This window comes from Tachyglossus aculeatus, chromosome 22 (genome assembly GCF_015852505.1).
Source record: "Tachyglossus aculeatus isolate mTacAcu1 chromosome 22, mTacAcu1.pri, whole genome shotgun sequence".
In the NCBI taxonomy this organism is placed as follows: domain Eukaryota; kingdom Metazoa; phylum Chordata; class Mammalia; order Monotremata; family Tachyglossidae; genus Tachyglossus; species Tachyglossus aculeatus.
In genome coordinates, this window is record NC_052087.1 from 39,389,900 (window position 1) to 39,413,104 (window position 23,205).

A 23,205-nucleotide genomic window follows, 5' to 3' on the forward strand; every position below is an offset into this window, starting at 1 on the left:
AAACTGGGGGAGCAACACTGCAGCCTGTCTCCTTCCTTCGAAGCCCCCTGCCCACCCCTTGGCAGCCCCAGGCCCAAGGTCCTCGGAGGCTCCGGCTGGGACCCCCAAACGGTGCAATAAACTGGGAGAGCACATTGCAGTCTCTTTCCTCCTAAGCCCCCCGACCACCCCTCACCCTCCCCAGCAGTCCCAGGCCCGCGGTCCCTGGGGGCTCTGGTCGGGACCCCCCCAAACCGTGCAAAAAGCTGGCTGGGGACCCCAGCATCGCACAACAAACTGGGGGAGCAACACTGCAGCCTGTCTCCTTCCTAAGAAGCCCCCCGCCCACCCTTGGCAGCCCCAGGCCTGAGCTCCCCCGGGTCTCTGGCCGGGACCCCCAAACCGAGTAATAAACTGGGGGAGCAACACTGCAGCCTGTCTCCTGCCTTCGAAGCCCCCTGCCCATCCCTTGGCAGCCCCAGGCCCTAGCTCCCTGGGGGCTCTGGCCAGGACCCCCAAAAGGTGCAATAAACTGGGGGAGCATTTTGCAGTCTCTTTCCTTCTAAGCCCCCGCCCACCCCTCACCCCACTCAGCAGTCCCAGGCCCGAGGTCTCGGGGGGCTCTGGCTGGGACCCCCAAAAGATGCACTAAACTGGGGGAGCAACACTGCAGTGTGTCCCCTTCCTTCGAAGCCCCCCGCCCACCCTTGGCAGCCCCAGGCCTGAGGTCCCCGGGGGCTCTGGCCGGGACCCCCCAAACCGTGCAATAAGCTGTCTGGGGACCCCAGCATCGCACAATAAACTGGGGGAGCAACACTGCAGCCTGTCTCCTTCCTAAGAAGCCTCCCATCCACCCTTGGCAGCCCCAGGCCCGAGCTCCCTGGGGGCTCTGGCCTGAACCCCCAAAAGACACAGTAAACTAGGGGAGCACGTTTTGGCCTGTCTCCTTCCTTCAAAGCCCCTCGGCAGCCCCAGGCCCGAGCTCCCCGGGGACTCTGGCCTGGACCCCCAAACGGTGCAATAAACTGGGGGAGCACCACTGCAGCTTGTCTCCTTCCTTCGAAGCCCCCCGCCCACCCTCGGCAGCCCCAGGCCCGAGGTCCCCGGGGGCTCTGGCCTGGACCCCCCAAAAGACGTACTAGGTCATGGGTTCAAATCCCGGCTCCACCAACTGCCAGCTGTGTGACTTTGGGCCAGTCACTTCACTTCTCCGTGCCTCAGTTCCCTCATCTGTAAAATGGGGATTCAAACTGTGAGCCCCCACCGTGGGACAACCTGATCCCCTTGTAACCTCCCCAGCGCTTAGAACAGTGCTTTGCACGTAGTAAGCGCTTAACAAATACCATCATTATTATTATTATTATTATTACTAAACTGGGGGAGCACGTTGCGGCCTGTCTCCTTTCTTCGAAGCCCCCCACCCAGCCTTGGCAGCCCCAGGCCTGAGGTCCCCGAGGGGGTGAGGGGGTGGGGGTCTGCAGGCTGCAGGCAGACGGGTCCCCCCACCGGGCCTGCCTCCTGGAGTGTACTGAGCACTCCCCGCGCGTGGAGGCCATGGGGCCGGGCCCGGGCTAGGCCCATGTCGGACCCCTTACCCCGCTGCCATGTGCCCCCTCCTCCTCCTCCTGCTGCTGCCACCGGGCACTGCCCAGGTGACCCCCAGTCTGGGCCCGGGGCAGGAGGGGAGAGGAGGGGAGGGTCCTGGCTCCTTCATCATCATCATCAATCGTATTTATTGAGCGCTTACTGTGTGCAGAGCACCGTACTAAGCGCTTGGGAAGTACAAGTTGGCAACACATAGAGACAGTCCCTACGCAACAGTGGGCTCACAGTCTAAAAGGGGGAGACAGAGAACAAAACCAAACATACTAACAAAATAAAAGAAATAGAATAGATATGTACGAGTAAAATAAATAAATAAATAGAGTAATAAATATGTACAAACATATATACAGGTGCTGTGGGGAAGGGAAGGAGGTAAGGCGGGGAGATGGAGAGGGGGACGAGGGGGAGAGGAAGGAAGGGGCTCAGTCTGGGAAGGCCTCCTGGAGGAGGTGAGCTCTCAGCAGGGACTTGGTGCGGTTGGGGACCCCCTGACCCAGCCTTGGCTGCAGAAACACCAGCCAGAGGGCAGAGGGTCCGGGGGGCACAGTGGGGGGCCACGGAACAGAGGCCCGGTGACCCCCAGCCCCCAGCATGCGAAGACCTACTTGGTGCTCCTTTCCTTCCCCCCAGCTGCCTCCCTGAGGAACGACCTTGACCACCAGAAGGTAATAATAATAATAATGATGATGGTATTCGTTAAGCGCTTACTACTACTAATAATAATGATCATCAATCAATCAATCAATCGTATTTATTGAGCGCTTACTGTGTGCAGAGCACTGCACTAAGCGCTTGGGAAGTACAAGTTGGCAACATCTAGAGACGGTCCCTACCCAACAGTGGGCTCACAGTCTAAAAGGGGGAGACGGAGAATAAAACCAAACATACTCACAAAATAAAATAAATAGAATAGATATGGACAAGTCAAATAAATAAATAAATAGATAGAGTAATAAATATGTACAAACATATATACATATATACAGGTGCTGTGGGGAAGGGAAGGAGGTAAGATGGGGGGATGTTAATCAATCAATCAATCAATCGTATTTATTGAGCGCTTACTGTGTGCAGAGCACTGCACTAAGCGCTTGGGAAGTACAAGTTGGCAACATCTAGAGACAGTCCCTACCCAACAGTGGGCTCACAGTCTAAAAGCGGGGGAGAGAGAACAAAACCAAACATACTCACAAAATAAAATAAGTAGAATAGATATGTACAAGTAAAATAAATAAATAAATAGAGTAATAAATATGTACAAACATATATACATCTATACAGGTGCTGTGGGGAAGGGAAGGCTTTTAGACTGTGAGCCCACTGTTGGGTAGGGACTGTATATGTTGCCAACTTGTACTTCCCAAGTGCTTAGTACAGTGCTCTGCACACAGTAAGCGCTCAATAAATACGATTGATTGATTGATTGATTGAAGGAGGTAAGATGGGGGATGTTAAGCACTTAGTATGTGCAAAGCACTGTTCTAAGCGCTGGGGAGGTCACAAGGTGATCAGGTTTTAATCACAGTTTTAATCCCCATTTTACACATGAGGTAAGTGAGGCCCAGAGAAGTGAAGTGACTTGCCCAAAGTCACCCAGCTGACAGTTGACGGAGCCGGGATTTGAACCCATGACCTCTGATTCCAAAGCCCAGGCTCTTTCCACTGAGCCATGCTGCTTCTCCCATGCCCTGTACCCAGTAGACGCACAGCGTGCCCTAATGGAAAGAGCCCGGGCCTGGGATCAGAAGGTCATGGATCCTCATCCCAGTTCCTTCACTTGTCTGCTCTGTGACCTTAAGCAAGTCCCTTCACCTCTCTGTGCCTCAGTTCCCTCATCCGTCAAATGGGAGTTCATTCAATCGTAGTTATTGAGAGCTTACTGTGTGCAGAGCACTATTTGGAAAGTAGACTGTGAGCCCCATGTGGGCAGGGAATGTGTCCACATGTGATACAATTTGCCTGTATCCACCCCAGGGTTTAGTACAGTGCCTGGCACATAGTAAGCGTTTAACAAATACCATAATTATTTTATTATCATTATTATTATTGACTGACTGCTCAGAGACTGTAAGCTCATTGTGGGCACGGAATGGGTCTACCAACTGGGTGGTACTGTAGAGAAGCAGTGTGGCTCAGTGGAAAGAGCCCGGGCTTGGGAGTCAGAGGTCATGGGTTCGAATCCTGACTCCGCCACTCGTCTGCTGAGTGCCTTTGGGCAACTCACTTCACTTCTCCGTGACTCGGTTCCCTCATCGATAAAACGGGGATGAAAACTGTGAGCCCCCCGTGGGACAACCTGATCACCTTGTATCGCCCCAGCGCTTAGAACAGTGTTTTGCACATAGTAAGTGCTTAACAAATGCCATTGTTATTATTATTATTATAACCTTAATTCTCCCCCAGTGCTTAGAACAGTGCTTGGCACATTCATTCATTCATTCATTCAATTGTATTCATTGAGTGCCTACTGTGTGCAAAGCACGGTACTAAGTGCTTAATAAATGTCATCAATATCATTATTATTATAACCTTGTACCTTCCACAGCGCTTAGGACAGTGCTCGGCACATAGTAGGCGCTTAACAAATGCTATCAACATTATTATTATAACCTTGTATCTCCCCCAGCGCTTAGAACAGTGCTTGGCACATAGTAAGCGCTTAACAAATGCCATTGTTATTATTATTATTATAACCTTGTATCTCCCCCAGCGCTTAGAACAGTGTTTGGTACACAGTAAGTGCTTAACAAATGCCATCATTATCATTATTATTATAACCTTCAATCTACCCCCGCGCTTAGAACAGTGCTTGGCACATAGTAAGTGCTTAACAAATGCCATCATTATCATTATTATTAAAACCTTGTATCTCCCCCAGCACTTAGAACAGTGCTTGGCACATTCATTCATTCATTCATTCAATTGTATTTATTGAGTGCTTACTGTGTGCAGAGCACTGTACTAAGTGCTTAATAAATGCCATCAATATCATCATTATTATTATAACCTTGTACCTTCCCCAGCGCTTAGAACAGTGCTCGGCACATAGTAGGTGCTTAACAAATGCCATCAACATTATTATTATAACCTTGTATCTACCCCAGCGCTTAGAACAGTGCTCGGCACATAGTGAGCACGTAACAAATGCCATTACTATTATTATTACTATAAACTTGTATCTTCCCCAGCGCTTAGAACAGTGTTTGGCACATAGTGGGCACTTAACAAATGCCATCAACATTATTGTTATAACCTTATATCTTCCCCAGCGCTTAGAACAGTGCTCGGCACATAGTAGGCGCTTAACAAATGCCATCAACATTATTATTATTACCTCGTATCTCCCCCAGTGCTTAGAACAGTGCTTGGCACATAGTAAGCGCTTAGCAAATGCCATCATCATTACTATTATTACTATAACCTTGTATCTCCCCCAGCGCTTAGAACAGTGCTCGGCACATAGTAGGCGCTTAACAAATGCCATCAACATTATTATTATAACCTTGCATCTTCCCCAGCGCTTAGAACAGTGCTTGGCACATAGCAAGCGCTTAGCAAATGCCATCATTATTACTATTATCACTATAACCTTGTATCTCCCCCAGCGCTTGGAACAGTGCTTGGCACATAGTGAGCGCTTAACAAATACCATCATTCATTCATTCAATCGTATTTATTGAGCGCTTACTGCGTGCAGAGCACTGAACTAAGCGCTTGGGAAGGACAAATACTGCAGTCTCCCAAGCAATGAGTACAGTGTTCTGTCCACAGTCAGTGCTCAATGTATACCGTTGATTGATTGTATATATGTATATATGTTTGTACATATTTATTGCTCTATTTATTTATTTATTTATTTTGCAGTCTCCCAAGCAATGAGTACAGTGTTCTGCCCACAGTCAGTATACCGTTGATTGATTGTATATATGTTTGTACATATTTATTGCTCTATTTATTTATTAATTTATTTTACTTGTACCTATCTATTCTATTTATTTTATTTTGTTAGTATGTTTGGTTTTGTTCTCTGTCTCCCCCTTTCAGACTGTGAGCCCGCTGTTGGGTAGGGACTGTCTCTAGATGTTGCCAGTTTGTACTTCCCAAGCGCTTAGTACAGTGCTCTGCACACAGTAAGCGCTCAATAAATACGATTGATTGACTGATTGATTGATTGATTGATTGATTGGGAGTGGGGGGGGCCGTGCCAAATGGCGCCCCTATCGGTTGCCAGTGGAATCCCCGCCTCCTCCAGACCGGAAGGAGCTTTCGCCCAACCCCCGCGGCCCCTCCCACCCCGTCGGGCGGAAGTGACATCACGCCCCCCGGCACGTGACAAGGGCCCCTCGCGCTGAGTGACTGCCCCGGGGCCGCAGGGAATCACGTGGCGCGCAGCTAGATTCCGACCAATCAGGGAGCGCGGCGTAGAAAGGGCGGCCCCCCTGGGGGCGGGGTCTGGGCCGGCTTGCGCGGAGCGGCCGGCCGGCGGGGGGGCCGGCGGGGACACCGCGGGGGCGAGCTGAGGAGGTGAGCGGGGACGCCAGTCGGGGCTGGGGAGGAAGCGGAGGGCCCGGGGGGGGGAGCCCGGGACGGGACATGGAGGTGGGGCCGGGGACGGCGCCCCCTACAGGCGGGGGCCCTCGGGGTGGGGGCGGGGACTGCGCCCCCTGCAGGCGGGGGCGTCCGGGTGGGGGCGGAGACTGCGCCCCCTACAGGCGGGGCCGTCGGGGTGGGGGCAGAGACTGCGCCCCCTACAGGCGGGGCCGTCGGGGCGGGGGCGGGGACTGCGCCCCCTGCAGGCGGGGGCGTCGAGGTGGGGGCGGAGACTGCGCCCCCTGCAGGCGGGGGCGTCGAGGCGGGGGCGGAGACTGCGCCCCCTGCAGGCGGGGGCGTCGAGGCGGGGGCGGAGACTGCGCCCCCTAGAGGCGGAGCTGCCCAGGTGGGGGCGGGAACTGCGCCCCCTAGTGACGGAGCCATAGAGGTAGGAGCGGGAACTGCGCCCCCTAGAGGCGGGGCCGTCGAGGTGGGGGCGGGAACTGCGCCCCTTAGAGGCGGGGGCATCGAGGTGGGGGCGGGAACTGCGCCCCCTGGAGGCGGGGGCATCGAGGTGGGGGCAGAGACTGCGCCCCCTGGAGGCGGAGCCGTCCACGTGGGGGCGGGAACTGCGCCCCCTAGAGGCGGGGCCGTCGAGGTAGGGGCGGGAACTGCGCCCCCTAGAGGCGGGGCCTTCGAGGAGGGGGTGAGGACTGCGTCTCCTAGAGACGGGACCGTCGAGGTGGGGGCGGAGACTGCGCCCCCTGCAGGCGGGGGCGTCGAGGTGGGGGCGGGAACTGCGCCCCCCAGAGGCGGGGGCATCGAGGTGGGGTCGGAGACTGCGCCCCCTGCAGGCGGGGGCGTCGAGGTGAGGGTGGAGACTGTGCCTCCTGCAGGCTGGGGCGTCGAGGTGGGGGCGGGGACTGCGCCCCCTAGAGGCGGGGGCGTCGAGGTGGGGGCGGGGGCTGCGCACCCTAGAGGCGGGGCTATAGAGGTAGGGGTGGGAACTGCGCCCCCTAGCTGTGGGGGCATCGAGGTGGGGGTGGGAACTGCGCCCCCTAGAGGCGGGGGCGTCGAGGTAGGGGCGGGGACTGCGCCCCCTAGAGGCGGGGCTATAGAGGTAGGGGTGGGAACTGCGCCCCCTAGCGGTGGGGGCATCGAGGTGGGGGCGGGAACTGCGCCCCCTAGAGGCGGAGCGGTCAAGGTGGGGGCGGGAACTGCGCCCCCTAGAGGCGGGGGCATAGGAGTGGGGGTGGGCGCTGCTCCCCCAGGGGCTGCACCCCCAGGGGTGGGAGGCGATGCCCCTGGGGAGGGGGCTTCGGGAGCCAGGGTCCCGGGGCCCGACAAGGCCGGGGTGGGGGGCGCTGTGAGCCGGGGGGGCCTGCTGGGGGGCCTGCTGGGGGGCAGGGCGTGGGGGCGGGGGTGGGGGCGGCCCCGGCGCCCCCCTGCCGAGGTGGTGTGGGTGCCGAGGGAGCAGGCCCACCCGGACCCCGACCCCGTCTGGGTGCCCCGGAGACCCCCCCGGGCCCAGAGCTGGGGGCAGAGGGGCTCCCCCCAATCAATCAATCAATCAATCGTATTGATTGAGCGCTTACTGTGTGCGGAGCACCGGACTCAGCGCTTGGGAAGTCCAAGTGGGCAGCACCTAGAGACGGTCCCCGCCCAGCAGCGGGCTCACAGTCTAGAAGCCCCCCGCAGCCCACAGCCCCCCGGGGACGTGTGGGTCCGCAGGGGGCCGCCCCCCTCTGCTGGGGAGGGCAGGGGCCGGGCCCTGCGGAAGGGGAAGGGGGCCAAGGGGGCCGGGAGGGAGTGAGGACGCCCCCCGGGGTCGGGGGCATCAGGGGAGTCAGGGGGGTCGGCCCCCTGGCCTTGGCATCCTCCTCCGCTGCCCCTCTTCCTCCCGCTGGGGTCAGAGGTCAAGCCCCCTGGCAGCCTGAGGGGTGAGTAGAGTTGCCGCGAAGCCCCCCGGACAGGGAGGGGGAGCAGGGCTGGGGGGCACCGGCCCTGCGGGCGAAGCAGCGGGGCTCAGTGGACAGAGCCCCGGCTTTGGAGGCGGAGGTCACGGGTTCAAATTCCGCCCCCGCCAACTGTCGGCTGGGTGACTTTGGCCAAGGCACTTCGCTCCTCTGAGCTTCAGTTCCCTCGTCTGTAAAATGGGGGTGGAGACTGTGAGCCCCCCCACCGTGGGACAACTTGATCACCTTGCAGCCCCCCCAGCGCTTAGAACAGTGCTTTGCACATAGTAAGCGCTTAACAAATGCCATTGTCATTATTATTCTTCTCAGGTGCCTCGGTTACCCCCTCTGTCAAATGGGGATTAAAACCGCGAGCCCCCCCGGGGGACCGCCTGATCATCTCGTAACCTCCCCTGCACTTAGAACAGTGCTTTGCACATAGTAAGCGCTTAACAAATCAATCAATCAATCAATCGTATTTATTGAGCGCTTACTATGTGCAGAGCACTGTACTAAGCGCTTGGGAAGTACAAATTGGCAACACATAGAGACAGTCCCTACCCAACAGTGGGCTCACAGTCTAAAAGGGGGAGACAGAGAACAGAACCAAACATACCAACAAAATAAAATAAATAGGATAGAAATGTACAAGTAAAATAAATAAACAAATGCCATTGTCATTATTATTATTCTCAGGTGCCTCAGTTACCCCCTCTGTCAAATGGGGATTAAAACCGCAAGCTCCCCCCGGGGACCGCCTGATCATCTCGTAACCTCCCCAGCGCTTAGAACAGTGCGTGGCACATAGTAAGCGCTTAACAAAGACCATCACTACTGCTGTTACTCTCTGTGCCACAGTGGCTTCATCTGTAAAATGGGGACTGTGAGCCCCACGTGGGACAACCCCGAGAAGCAGCGTGGCTCGGTGGAAAGAGCCCGGGCTTTGGAGTCCGAGGTCAGGGGTTCGAATCCTGGCTCCACCGCCTGTCAGCTGTGTGACTTTGGGCAAGTCGCTTCACTTCTCCGTGCCTCAGTTCCCTCATCTGTAAAATGGGGACTGTGAGCCCCACGTGGGACAACCCCGAGAAGCAGCGTGGCTCGGTGGAAAGAGCCCGGGCTTTGGAGTCTGAGGTCAGGGGTTCGAATCCTGACTCCACCGCCTGTCAGCTGTGTGACTTTGGGCAAGTCGCTTCACTTCTCCGTGCCTCAGTTCCCTCATCTGTAAAATGGGGACTGTGAGCCCCACGTGGGACAACCCCGAGAAGCAGCGTGGCTCAGTGGAAAGAGCCCGGGCTGTGGAGTCTGAGGTCAGGGGTTCGAATCCTGACTCCACCGCCTGTCAGCTGGGTGACTTTAGGCAAGTCGCTTCACTTCTCTGTGCCTCAGACTGTGAGCCCCACATGGGACAACCCCGAGAAGCAGCGTGGCTCGGTGGAAAGAGCCCGGGCTTTGGAGTCTGAGGTCAGGGGTTCGAATCCTGACTCCACCGCCTGTCAGCTGTGTGACTTTGGGCAAGTCGCTTCACTTCTCCGTGCCTCAGTTCCCTCATCTGTAAAATGGGGACTGTGAGCCCCACGTGGGACAACCCCGAGAAGCAGCGTGGCTCGGTGGAAAGAGCCCGGGCTTTGGAGTCTGAGGTCAGGGGTTCGAATCCTGACTCCACCGCCTGTCAGCTGGGTGACTTTAGGCAAGTCGCTTCACTTCTCTGTGCCTCAGACTGTGAGCCCCACATGGGACAACCCCGAGAAGCAGCGTGGCTCAGTGGAAAGAGCCCAGGCTTTGGAGTCCGAGGTCAGGGGTTCGAATCCTGGCTCCACCGCTTGTCAGCTGTGTGACTTTGGGCAAGTCACTTCACTGGGCCTCAGTTCCCTCATCTGTCAAATGGGGGATGAAGATTGTGAACCCCCCGTGGGACAACCCGATCACCTTGTAGCCTCCCCAGGGCTTAGAGCAGTGCTTGGCACATAGTAAGCGCTTAATAAATGCCACTATTAGTAGTGGTATTAACCCGATTACCATCTCCATCCCGGTGCTTGGCACATAGTAAGCGCCTAACAAATACCATCATTATTATTATTATTATTTGGAAGATGGGGCGGACTGGGCGGGCCCGCTGGGATCCCGGCGATGGTCCGGGGCCGGAGGTGGCGTCTTCCTGGGTCCCGAGTCCCCTCCCTCCCTCCCTCTGTCTCCTCACAGGGCCATGAGGGCGAGCTGGATCCTGGCGCTTGGGTCCCTGTGCCTGGGCGCCCTGCCAGCCGGGGCAGGGGAGGGGAAGCGCAAACTGCAGATCGGGGTGAAGAAACGGGTCGACCACTGTCCCCTCAAGTCCCGCAAAGGAGACGTCCTCCACATGCACTATTCGGTGAGAAACCCGGGCCCGAGGGGGTGAGGGGGGCGGCGTCTTATATATTTGCTGAGAGCTCACCTCCTCCAGGAGGCCTTCCCAGACTGAGCCCCTTCCTTCCTCTCCCCCTCTCCATCCCCCCATCTTACCTCCTTCCCTTCCCCCCAGCACCTGTATATACGTATATATGTTTGTACAGATTTATTACTCTATTTTACTTGTACATATCTATTCTATTTATTTTATTTTGTTAACATGTTTGGTTTTGTTCTCTGTCTCCCCCTTTTAGACTGTGAGCCCACTGTTGGGTAGGGACCGTCTCTAGATGTTGCCAGTTTGTACTTCCCAAGCGCTTAGTACAGTGCTCTGCGCATAGTAAGCGCTCAATCAATACGGTTGATGATGATGATTCATGATGTAGAACTCTTTTCAGGCCCAAGCATGGTTTGAGACAATTCCCCTTCATTCATTCATTCAATCGTATTTATTGAGCGCTTACTGTGTGCAGAGCACTGTACTAAGCGCTAAAGACTGAGCCCCTCTCCACCCCCCCCGCCTTACCTCCTTCCCCTCCCCACAGCACCTGTATATATGTTTGTACGTATTTATTACTCTATTTTATTTGTACATATTAATTCTATTTATTTTATTTTGTTAATATGTTTTGTCGTCTGTCTATTTAGTCTTTTATTTTGTTAATCTGTTTTGTTTTGTTGTCTGTCTCCCCCTTCTAGACTATGAGCCCGCTGTGGGGGGGGGGACCGTCTCTAGATGTTGCCGACTTGGACTTCCCAAGCGCTTAGTCCAGTAAGCGCTCAATAAATACGATTGAATGAATGAATGGAGTGGGGGGGGAGACAGACACCAATACAAAGAAATTCAAGGCCCTACTGAGAGCTCACCTCCTCCAGGAGGCCTTCCCAGACTGAGCCCCCTCCTTCCTCTCCCCCTTGTCCCCCTTTCCATCCCCCCGGCCTTACCTCCTTCCCCTCCCCGCAGCACCTGTATAGATGTATATATCTTTGTACATATTTATCACTCTATTTTATTTGTACATATTTATTCTATTTTCATTCATTCGATCGTATGTATTGAGCGCTTACTGTGTGCAGAGCACTGGCTTAAGCGCTTGGGAAGTCCAAGTTGGCAACATCTAGAGACGGTCCCTACCCAACAGCGGGCTCACAGTCTAGAAGAAGAAGCAGCGTGGCTCAGTGGAAAGAGCCCGGGCTTTGGAGTCAGAGGTCATGGGTTCAAATCCCCGCTCCGCCAATTGTCAGCTGTGTGACTTTGGGCAAGTCACTTCACTTCTCTGGGCCTCAGTTACCTCATCTGTAAAATGGGGATTAAGACTGTGAGCCCCCCGTGGGACAACCTGATCACCTTGTAACCTCCCCAGCGCTTAGAACAGTGCTTTGCACATAGTAAGTGCTTAATAAATGCCATTATTATTATTATTATTATTATAGAAGGGGGAAACAGACAACAAAACAAAACCTTAATAAAATAAATAGAATAGTAAATATGTACAAGTAAAATTCATTCATTCATCCAATCGTATTTATTGAGCGCTTACTGTGTGCAGAGCACCGGACGAAGCGCTTGGGAAGTACAAGTTGGCAACATCTAGAAACGGTTCCTCCTCAACATTCATTCAATCGTATTTATTGAGCGCTTGCTGTGTGCAGAGCACTGGACTAAGCGCTTGGGAAGTCCAAGTTGGCAACATCTAGAGACGGTCCCTCCCCAACAGCGGGCTCACAGTCTAGAAGGGGGAGACAGGCAACAAGACAAAACAGATTAACAAAATAAAATAAATAGAATAGTAAATATGTACAAGTAAAATTCATTCATTCATTCAATCGTATTTATTGAGCGCTTACTGAGTGCAGAGCACTGGACTAAGCGCTTGGGAAGTACAAGCCGGCAACGTATATAGAGACGGTCCCTACCCAACAGCGGGCTCACAGTCTAGAAGGGGGAGACAGGCAACAAGACAAAACAGATTAACAAAATAAAATAAATAGAATAGTAAATATGTACAAGTAAAATTCATTCATTCATTCAGTCGTATTTATTGAGCGCGTACTGTGGGCAGAGCACTGGACTAAGCGCTTGGGAAGTACAAGCCGGCAACATATATAGAGACGGTCCCTACCCAACAGCGGGCTCACAGTCTAGAAGGGGGAGACAGACGACAAAACAACAAAACACGTGGACAGGTGGCAAGTCTCTTACCTCAGTGGGTTTGTAACAGTCAACCAACAGTTATTTTGTTATTATGTTCCGTCTTGTTGGCCGTCTCCCCCTTCTAGACTGTGAGCCCGCTGTTGGGTAGGGACCGTCCCTATATGTTGCCAGCTTGTGCTTCCCAAGCGCTTAGTACAGCGCTCTGCACACAGTAAGCGCTCAATAAATACGATGGAATGAATGAAGCGCTGTGGGACTGGGGAGGGAGGGATGAAGAAAGGCAAGTCAGGGAGAAGAGGAAAGAGGGAGCTTAGTCAGGGAAGGCCTCATGGAGGAGATGGGCCTCTCCATCCCCCCCCATCTTACCTCCTTCCCTTCCCCTCAGCACCTGTATATATGTTTGTATTAATTTATTTTACTTGTACATATCTATTCTATTTATTTTATTTTGTTAATACGTTTGGTTTTGTTCTCTGTCTCCCCCGTCTAGACTGTGAGCCCACTGTTGGGTAGGGACCGTCTCTAGATGTTGCCAACTTGGACTTCCCAAGCGCTTAGTCCAGTGCTCTGCGCACAGTAAGCGCTCAATAAATACGATTGATTTGATTGATTTAATAAGGTTTTGAAGCGGGGAGGGTCATTGTCTGTGGGATTGGAGGAAGGAGCCCACTGTTGGGTAGGGGCTGTCTCTATATGTTGCCAGCTTGTACTTCCCAAGCGCTTAGTCCAGTGCTCTGCACACAATAAGCGCTCAATCATCATCATCATTAATCGTATTTATTGAGCGCTTACTATGTGCAGAGCACTGGACTAGGCGCTTGGGAAGTACAAATTGGCAACATATAGAGACAGTCAATCAATCAATCAATCGTATGTATTGAGCGCTTACTGTGTGCAGAGCACTGTACTAAGCGCTTGGGAAGTACAAATTGGCAACATCTAGAGACAGTCCCTACCCAACAGTGGGCTCACAGTCTAAAAGGGGGAGACAGAGAACGAAACCAAACATACTAACAGAATAAAATAAATAGGATAGATATGTACAAGTAAAATAAATAAATAAATAGAGTAATAAATCTGTACAAACATATATACATATATACAGGTGCTGTGGGGAAGGGAAGGAGGTAAGATGGGGGGGATGGAGAGGGGGACGAAGGGGAGACGATTGATTGATTGATTGATTGAGGGTGTTCCAGGCCAGAGGCGGGACGTGGCGGCGAGATAGACGAGATGGACGCCCCCTCCCAACCCCGCAATCCTGTCTCCCCAGGGGAAGCTGGAAGATGGGACTGAATTTGATAGCAGCCTGCAGCGAGACCAGCCCTTCGTCTTCTCCTTGGGGACGGGCCAGGTTATCAAGGGCTGGGACCAGGGGCTGCTCGGGTGAGTTGGCGGGGGCCGGGGGAGGCCGGGACGCCCGGGTTCCCGGAAGGGAAGCGGGGCTGGGAAGCCAGAGGCTTAGCTTCCATTCATTCCTTTTAGACTGTGAGCCCACTGTTGGGTAGGGACTGTCTCTATACGTTGCCAATTTGTACTTCCCAAGCGCTTAGTACAGTGCTCTGCACATAGTAAGCGCTCAATAAATGCGATTGATCTATTCCTTCATCCCATCCTATTTAGTGAGCGCTTACTGCGCGCAGAGCACTGGACCGAGCGCGACTGTGAGCCCACTCTTTTAGACTGTGAGCCCGCTGTGGGGTAGGGACCGTCTCTAGATGTTGCCGACTTGGACTTCCCAAGCGCTTAGTCCAGTGCTCTGCACATAGTAAGCGCTCAATAAATACGATGGATGATGATGATGATCGGCAACGTCTAGAGATGGTCCCTACCCAACAACGGGCTCACGGGACTGGAAGTCGGCAGGACCTGGTTCTTGTCCGGCTCCACCGCTTGTCTGCTGTAAAATGGGGATGAAGACTGGGAGCCCCGGGTGGATCATGGCTTCTATCCAAACCGATTAACTTGTATCTACTTCATTCATTCGATCCTATTTATTGAGCGCTCCCTGTGTGCAGAGCACTGGACTGAGCCCCTGAGACGGTCCCTACCCCACGACGGGCTCACAGTCTAGACTGTGAGCCCGTCGTGGGGTTGGGACCGTCTCTAGATGTTGCCAACTTGTACTTCCCAAGCGCTTAGTACACGCAGCAAGCGCTCAATAAATACGATTGCGTGAATGAATGAATAGGAGGGGGGAGACGGACGACATCATCATCTTCATCAATCGTATTTATTGAGCGCTTACTATGTGCAGAGCGCTGTACTAAGCGCTTGGGAAGTACAAATTGGCAACACATAGAGACAGTCCCTACCCAACAGTGGGCTCACAGTCTAAAAGGGGGAGACAGAGAACAAAACAACAAAACGACAAAACACGTGGACAGGTGTCTTCCAGGAAGGAAGGCCAGGATTCCCGGCGGGCCGAAAGGTCTGGGAGTTGGGACGCCCGGATTCCGGGAGGTGAAAGGCAAAACTGATTTTGCGGTATTTTTTTTTTTTCCTCCCCGCAGGATGTGTGAGGGGGAGAAGCGGAAGTTGGTGATTCCTTCCGAACTAGGTAACGGGCTGGCGGGAGGAGGGGAGGTGTAGGGTGAAGCGTTGGGGTGTCTCTGGAAACTCCAGAGAAGCAGCGTGGCTCACTGGGAAGAGCCTGAGCTTGGGAGCTTATTCTATTTATTTTATTTTGTTAATATAATAATAATAATAATGGCATTTATTAAACGCTTACTATGTGCAAAGCACTAAGCGCTGGGGAGGTTACAAGGTGATCAGGTTGTCCCACGGGGGGCTCACGCTCTTCATCCCCATTTTACAGGTGACTGAGGCCCAGTGAAGTGACTTGCCCAAAGTCACACAGCCGACAGTTGGCGGAGCCGGGATTTGAACCCATGACCTCTGACTCCAAAGCCCAGGCCGTTTTTCCACTGAGCCAGGCTAATATGTTTGGTTTTGTTGTCTGTCTCCCCCTTCTAGACTGTGAGCCCACTGTTGGGTAGGGACCGTCTCTAGATGTTGCCAACTTGGACTTCCCAAGTGCTTAGTACAGTGCTCTGCACACAGTAAGCGCTCAGTAAATACGATTGAATTAATGAATGAGTGAATGGGAGTCAGAGGGCGTGGGTTCTAATCCCGGCTCCGCTACGTGTCTGCTGGGTGACCCCTTCTCTGAGACTCAGTTTTCTCATCTGTAAAGTGGAGGTGAAGACGGTGAGCCCCACGTGGGGCGACCTGATCACCTCCAGCGCTTAGAACAGTGCTTTGCACATAATAAGCGCTTAACAAGTGCCATCCTTATTATTATTAACTCCTCAGTATCCCTCCTCCACCCCTGACGCTGCATTCCAGGAGCGATAAGTGCCCCGGCACCCCATTCAGGGAAGCAGGTGTGGCCTAGTGGCTAGAGCCCGGGCCTGGGAATCAGAAGGACCTGGCTTTTCAGTCATTCATTCAATCGTATTTATTGAGCGCTTACTGTGTGCAGAGCACTGTATTAAGCGCTTGGGAAGTACAAGTTGGCCACATCTAGAGACGGTCCCTACCCAACAGTGGGCTCACAGTCTCTCGCCTCTGCCACTTGTCTGCGGTGTGACCTTGAGCAGGTCACAGCTTCTCTGGGCCCCAGTGACCTCATCTGAAAATGGGGATTGAGACTGTGACCCCCACGTGGGACAGGGATGGCGTCCAACCCCATTTGCTTGTGTCTACCCTCAGCGCTTAGTACAGTGTCCGGCACATAGTTGGGTAGGGACCGTCTCTATATGTTGCCAACTTGTACTTCCCAAGTGCTTAGTACAGTGCTCTGCACACAGTAAGCGCTCAATAAATAAGATTGAATGAATGAATGAATGAATGAACAGTAAGCGCTCCATACATACGATTGAATGAATGAATGAACAGTAAGCGCTCAATAAATACGATTGGATGAATGACCAGACTAGATGGTGCTTCCACTCTTCCCCACCAGGGGGAGCCCTCGTCACCCCAATTCGACCTGGGAAGGTCGTGTCTTGTTTCTTAATAATAATAATAATGACAATAATAATAATAATGACAATAATAATAATAATGGCTTTTGTTAAGCGCTTACTATGTGCCAAGCACTGTTCTAAACGCTGGGGGGCTACAAGGTGATCAGGCTGTCCCACGTGGGGCTCACAGTCTTCATCCCCATAATAATAATAATAATAATAATAATAATAATAATAATAATAATAATGGCATTTGTTAAGCACTTACTATGTGCCAAGCACTATTCTAAACGCCGGGGAGATACAAGGTGATCAGGCTGTCCCACGTGGGGCTCACAGTCTTCATCCCTATAATAATAATAATAATAATAATGATGGCAATTGTTAAGCACTTATTATGTGCCAAGCACTGTTCTAAACGCCGGGGGGATACAAGGTGATCAGGCTGTCCCACGTGGGGCTCACAGTCTTCATCCCCATAATAATAATAATAATAATAATAATGACATTTGTTAAACGCTTACTATGTGCCAAGCACTGTTCTAAATGCCAGGGAGATACAAGGTGATCAGGCTGTCCCACGTGGGGCTCACAGTCTTCATCCCCATAATAATAATAATAATAATAATAATGGCATTTGTTAAACGCTTACTATGTGCCTAGCACTGTTCTAAACGCCAGGGAGATACAAGGTGATCAGGCTGTCCCACGTGGGGCTCACAGTCTTCATCCCCATAATAATAATAATAATAATAGCATTTGTTAAGCACTTATTATGTGCCAAGCACTGTTCGAAATGCCGGGGGAATACAAGGTGATCAGGCTGTCCCACGTGGGCTCACAGTCTTCATCCTAATAATAATAATAATAATAATAATAGCATTTGTTAAGTGCTTACTATGGGCCAAACACTGTTCTAAATGCCGGGGGGATACAAGGTGATCAGGCTGTCCCACGTGGGGCTCACAGTCTTCATCCCCATAATAATAATAATAATAATGATGATGGCATTTGTTAAGCGCTTACTATGTGCCAAGCACTGTTCTAAACGCCGGGGGGATACAAGGTGATCAGGCTGTCCCATGTGGGGAGCGCAGTCTTCATCCCCATAGTAATAATAATAATAATGATGGCATTTGTTAAGGGCTTAGTATGTGCCAAGCACTGTTCTAAGCACCGGGTGGGATATATTTATTCTATTTATTTTATTTTGTTAATATGTTTGGTTTTGTTGTCTGTCTCCCCCTCCTAGACTGTGAGCCCGCTGTTGGGTAGGGACCATCTCTATGTGTTGCCAACTTGTCCTTCCCAAGCGCTTAGTACAGTGCTCTGCACACAGTAAGTGCTCAATAAATCCGATTGAATGAATGAATACAAGGTGATCAGGTTGTCCCACGTGGGGCTCGCAGTCTTCATCCCCATTTTCCAGATGAGGGAACTGAGGCTCAGAGAAGTGAAGTGACTTGCCCAAGGTCACACAGCAGCCATGTGGCGGAGCCGGGATTAGAACCCATGACCTTAATGGTATTAAGTGCTTACTGTGTGCGAGGCACTGTACTAAGAACAGTGCTTTGCACATAGTAAGCGCTTAATAAATGCCATCATTATTATTATTATTACTAAGCACGGGGGTAAATTCATTCAATTGTATTCATTGAGCGCTTACTGTGTGCAGAGCACTGTACTAAGCGCTTGGGAAGTACAAGTTGGCAACAAACTGGATACAAGATACAATACAAGATAATAATGACAGTATTTGTTACTGTCACTTGTGACTTTGGGCAAATCATTTAACTTCTCTGTGCCTCAGTTCCCTCATCTGTCAAATGGGGATGAAGACTGGTAGCTCCATGTAGGACAACCTGATCACCTGGTATTCCCTTTAGCGCTTAGAACAGTGCTTGGCACATAGTAAGCGCTTAACAAATACCGTCATTATTATTACTATCTTGTAATAATATAATTTTCTTGTAATAATAATGATGATGGTATTTGTTAAGCACTTATATAATGATCTTGTAATAATAATAATGTTGGTATTTAAGTGCTTATATAATTATCTTGTAATAATAATATTGATGGTATTTGTTAAGCGCTTATATAATTAACTTGTAATGATAATAATGACGGTATTTGTTAAAGCGCTTATATAATGAACTTGTAATGATAATGATGGTATTTGTTAAAGCGCTTATATAATTAACTTGTAATAATAATAATGACGGTATTTGTTAAGTGCTTACTATGTGCCAAGCACTGTTCTAAGCGCTGGGGGGATACAAGGGGATCAAGTTGTCCCATGTGGGGCTCACAGTCTTCATCCCCATTTGACAGATGAGGTAATAATAATAATAATAATAATGGTATTTGTTAAACGCTTACTATGTGCCAAGCACTGTTCTAAGCACTGGGGGGATACAAGGTGATCAGGTTGTCCCCCGTGGGGCTCACAGTCTTCATCCCCATTTGACAGATGAGGTAATAATAATAATAATAATAATAATAATGGTATTTGTTAAGTGCTTACCATGTGCCAAGTACTAGTTCTAAGTGCTAGGGGGGATACAAGATGATCAGGTTGTCCCCCGTGGGGCTCACAGTCTTCATCCCCATTTGACAGATGAGGTAATAATAATAATAATAATAATAATAATAATAATAATGGTATTTGTTAAGTGCTTACTATGTGCCAAGCACTGTTCTAAGCGCTGGGGGGATACAAGGTGATCAGGTTGTCCCCCGTGGGGCTCACAGTCTTCATCCCCATTTTACAGATGAGGGAACTGAGGCCCAGAGAAGTGAAGTGACTTGCTCAAAGTCACACAGCTGACATGTGGCAGAGCTGGGATTTGAACCCATGACCTCTGACTCCAAAGCCCGGGCTCTTTCCACTGAGCCACGCTGCCACTCTGTTCTAAGCGCTGGATCATCTAGTTGGACATAGCCCATATCCCACACGGGGCTCACAGACTTAATCCCCACTTTACATTTTTGAGGTAATTGAGGACCAGAGAGGTGAAGTGATTTGCCTGAGAAATCTAGACTGTGAGCCCATTGTTGGGGAGGGATTGTCTCTGTCTGTTGCCGAATTGTACTTTCCAAGCGCTTAGTACAGTGCTCTGCACACAGTAAGCGCCCAATGAGCCCACTGTTGGGTAGGGACCGTCTCTATATGTTGCCAACTTGTACTTCCCAAGCGCTTAGTACAGTGCTCTGCACACAGTAAGCGCTCAAGAAATACGATTGAATGAATGAACACATACGAACGTTATTATTATTATTACAGATGAGGGAACTGAGGCCCAGGGAAGTGAAGTGACTTGCCCAAGGTCACACAGCTGACAAGTAGCAGAAGCGGGATTATGAGAAGCAGCAGCATGGCTCAGTGGAAAGAGCCCGGGCTTTGGAGTCAGAGGTCGTGGGTTCAAATCCTGGCTCCGCCAATTGTCAGCTGGGTGATTTTGGACAAGTCACTTCTCTGAGCCTCAGTGACCTCACCTGGAAAATGGGGATGAAGACTGTGAGCCCCCCTGTGGGACAGCCTGATCACCTTGTAACCTCCCCAGCGCTTAGAACAGTGCTTTGCACGTAGTAAGCGCTTAATAAATGCCATCATCATTATTATTATTATTATTAGAACCCACAACCTCCGATCCCCAAGCCCAGGCTCTTTCCACTCAAGCCCTGCTGCTTGCCTGGGTGTGAGAGGACCTGGATTCTCATCCCAGCTCCGTCACTTGTCTGTTGGGTGACCTTGAGCAAGTCACTTCACCTTTCTGGGCCTCAGTTTCCCCTCGTCTGCCTAAATGTGGATTCAATACCCGCCCTCCCTCCTGCTTAGATTGTGAGCCCCGTGTGGGGCCTGATCATCTACCTCAGCACGGGTTACAGTGCTTGGCACGTGAAAGCGTTAACCGATATCACAATTATTATTGATTAGGAGAAGCAGGGCGGTTTTCGCCCCCATTTCTTTCCTCCTTTTCATTCATTCATTCATTCATTCAATCGTATTTATGGAGCGCTTACTGTGTGCAGAGCACCGGACTAATAATAATAATAATAATGGCATTTGTTAAGCGCTTACTATGTGCAAAGCACTGTTTTAAGCACTGGGGCGGATATAGCATGGCTCAGTGGAAAGAGCCCGGGCTTTGGAGTCAGTGGTCAGGAGTTCAAATCCCGGCTCCGCCAATTGTCAGCTGTGTGACTTTGGGCAAGTCACTTCACTTCTCTGGGCCTCAGCGACCTCATCTGTCAAATGGGGATTAGGACTGTGAGCCCCCGGGGGACAACCTGATCACCTTGTAACTTCCCCCGCGCTTAGAACATTGCTTTCCACATAGTAAGCACTTAATATAAATGCCATTATTGTTATTATTATTATTATACAGGGGGATCAGGTTGTCCCACGGGGGGCTCACAGTTTTAATCCCCATTTTACAGATGAGGTCACTGAGGCCCAGAGAATAATAATAATAATAATAACAATGGCATTTGTTAAGCGCTTCCTATGTGCAAAGCACTGTTCTAAGCGCTGGTGGGGGGGTTACAAGGCGATCAAGTTGTCCCACGGGGGACTCACAATCTCAATCCCCATTTTACAGCCGAGGGAACTGAAGCTCAGAGAAGTGAAGTGACTTGTCCAAAGTCGCCCAGCCGACAGTTGGAGGGGCCGGGATCCGAACCCGTGGCCTCCGCCTCCAAAGCCCGGGCTCTTTCCACTGAGCCGCGCTGCTTCTCCACGCGCTTCTACTAAGCGCCTGGGAAGTACAGGTTTTCCCCTCATTATCCCCAATCAATCAATCGTATTTATTGAGCGCTTACTGTGTGCAGAGCACTGGACTAAGCGCTTGGGAAGTACAAGCTGGCAACGTATAGAGACGGTCCCACACGACCAGCGCTCTCCTCAGCTCAGTGTCAGCCTCATCCTTCTCTCTCTCTCTTCCCACGCCCAGGCTATGGCGACCGAGGGGCTCCCCCGAAGATTCCCGGTAAGTCCACCCGCTTTTCCCCGTTTTCCCCCTTCCCCACATCTCCCCGGCCGGCTCTGAGGCTCCCGTCTTCCCTCCCTCCCCAGGCGGAGCCACGCTGGTGTTTGAGGTGGAGCTGCTGAAGATCGAGAGAAGACCGGAGCTGTAGCCAGGGGCTGGGGATGGAGGGGGGGGACGAGGAATGAATGGACTGGGACTGTTGGGGGGAGCAGTGGGGGCGGGGGTACCCCTCCGCCGGGACCAGATTTCGTTTTAAAAAAGAAAATTAAAAATGCTTCAGGGCGAGAGCACGTCCGGTGATTGACGGGGGGCCGTCAGCATCGTTCAGAAGGGCGGGGGCGGCGCCGCTAAGGAGGGCCTGGGCCTAGTCCCCTTTCTCCCTGCTTCCTCTTCCCACCCCCCCATAAAGAACAATAATAACTGTGGTATTTAAGTGCTTTAAGCGCTGGGGTAGTAATAATAATAGTGATGGCATTTATTCAGCGCTTACTATGTGCAAAGCACTGTTCCAAGCGCTGAGGTAGTAATAATAATAATAGTGATGGCATTTATTCAGCGCTTACTATGTGCAAAGCACTGTTCCAAGCGCTGGGGAGGTTACAAGGCGATCAGGTTGTCCCGCGGGGGGGCTCGCAGTCTTAATCCCCATTTTTATAGATGAGGTAACTGAGGCACAGAGAGGTTAAGTGACTTTCCCAAGTCACACAGCTGACAATTGGCCGAGCCGGGATTTGAACCCATGACCTCTGACTCCAAAGCCCGGGCTGTTTCCACTGAGCCACGCTGGAAGATGTGATAAACGGATTGGGCGCGGTCAATCGTTTTTATTGAGCACTGACTGTGTGGAGAGCACTGTACTAAGCGCTTGGGAGATTACAGTATTACAAACAGACCCATTCCCTGCCCACAACAAGCTTATAGTCTAGAAGGGGAGACAGATGGTAATAGAAACGAACAAATTATAGACTTATACATAAGTGCAGCGTGGCTCAGTGGAAAGAGCCCAGACTTTGGAGTCAGAGGTCATGGGTTCAAATCCCCGCTCTGCCACTTGTCAGCTGTGTGACTTCGGGCAAGTCGCTTCACTTCTCAGGTGCCTCGGTTACCCCCTCTGTAAAATGGGGATTAAAACTGTGAGCTGCCACCCCCCCGCCCCCCGGGGGACCACCTGATCATCTTGTAACCTCCCCAGTGCTTAGAACAGTGCTTGGCACGTAGCAGGCACTTAACAAAGACCATCACTACTTCTCTGGGCCTCAGTTACCTCATCTGCAAAAATGGGGATTAAAACCGAGCCCCCTGTGGGACCACCTGATCACCTTGTAACCTCCCCAGCGCTTAGAACAGGGCTTTGCATATAGTAAACGCTTAATAAATGCCATCATCATTATTATTTTAAGTGCTGTGGGGATGAATAATGGAAGTGAGTCAGAGCGACACAGAAGGAAGTGGGAGAGGAGGAAAGGAGGCCTAGTCTGGGAAGGCTTCTTGGAGGAGATGTGTCTTCAATCCTTATCTGTAAGATGGGGATTAAGACTGTGAGCCCCATGTGGGACAACCTGATCACCTTGTCACCTCCCCAGTGCTTAGAACAGTGCTCTGCACATAGTAAGCGCTTAATAAATGCCATTTTTTTT

The 23,205-nt window shown here is 51.5% G+C and overlaps 1 protein-coding gene across 1 annotated transcript; it reads left to right on the plus strand.

Moving 5' to 3' along the window:
- The first annotated feature begins 6,063 nt into the window (after nt 1-6,063).
- Nucleotides 6,064-21,853, plus strand: FKBP2 (FKBP prolyl isomerase 2). The gene is made up of 6 exons (XM_038764675.1): nt 6,064-6,108; nt 10,269-10,434; nt 13,880-13,992; nt 15,120-15,166; nt 21,533-21,568; nt 21,655-21,853. The coding sequence occupies exons 2-6, from the start codon at nt 10,273-10,275 to the stop codon at nt 21,714-21,716; spliced, it is 420 nt and encodes a 139-aa protein (XP_038620603.1). The 5' UTR covers nt 6,064-6,108; nt 10,269-10,272; the 3' UTR covers nt 21,717-21,853.
- The last annotated feature ends 1,352 nt before the right edge of the window (nt 21,854-23,205 follow it).

Coding starts and splice junctions, on each gene's coding strand:
- FKBP2 (XM_038764675.1), top strand. CDS start 10,273: ATGAGGGCGAGCTGGATCCTGGCGCTTGGGTCCCTGTGCCTGGGCGCC. Junction 10,435..13,879: donor TCCTCCACATGCACTATTCG/GTGAGAAACCCG, acceptor CTGTCTCCCCAG/GGGAAGCTGGAAGATGGGAC. Junction 15,167..21,532: donor GGTGATTCCTTCCGAACTAG/GTAACGGGCTGG, acceptor TCCCACGCCCAG/GCTATGGCGACCGAGGGGCT.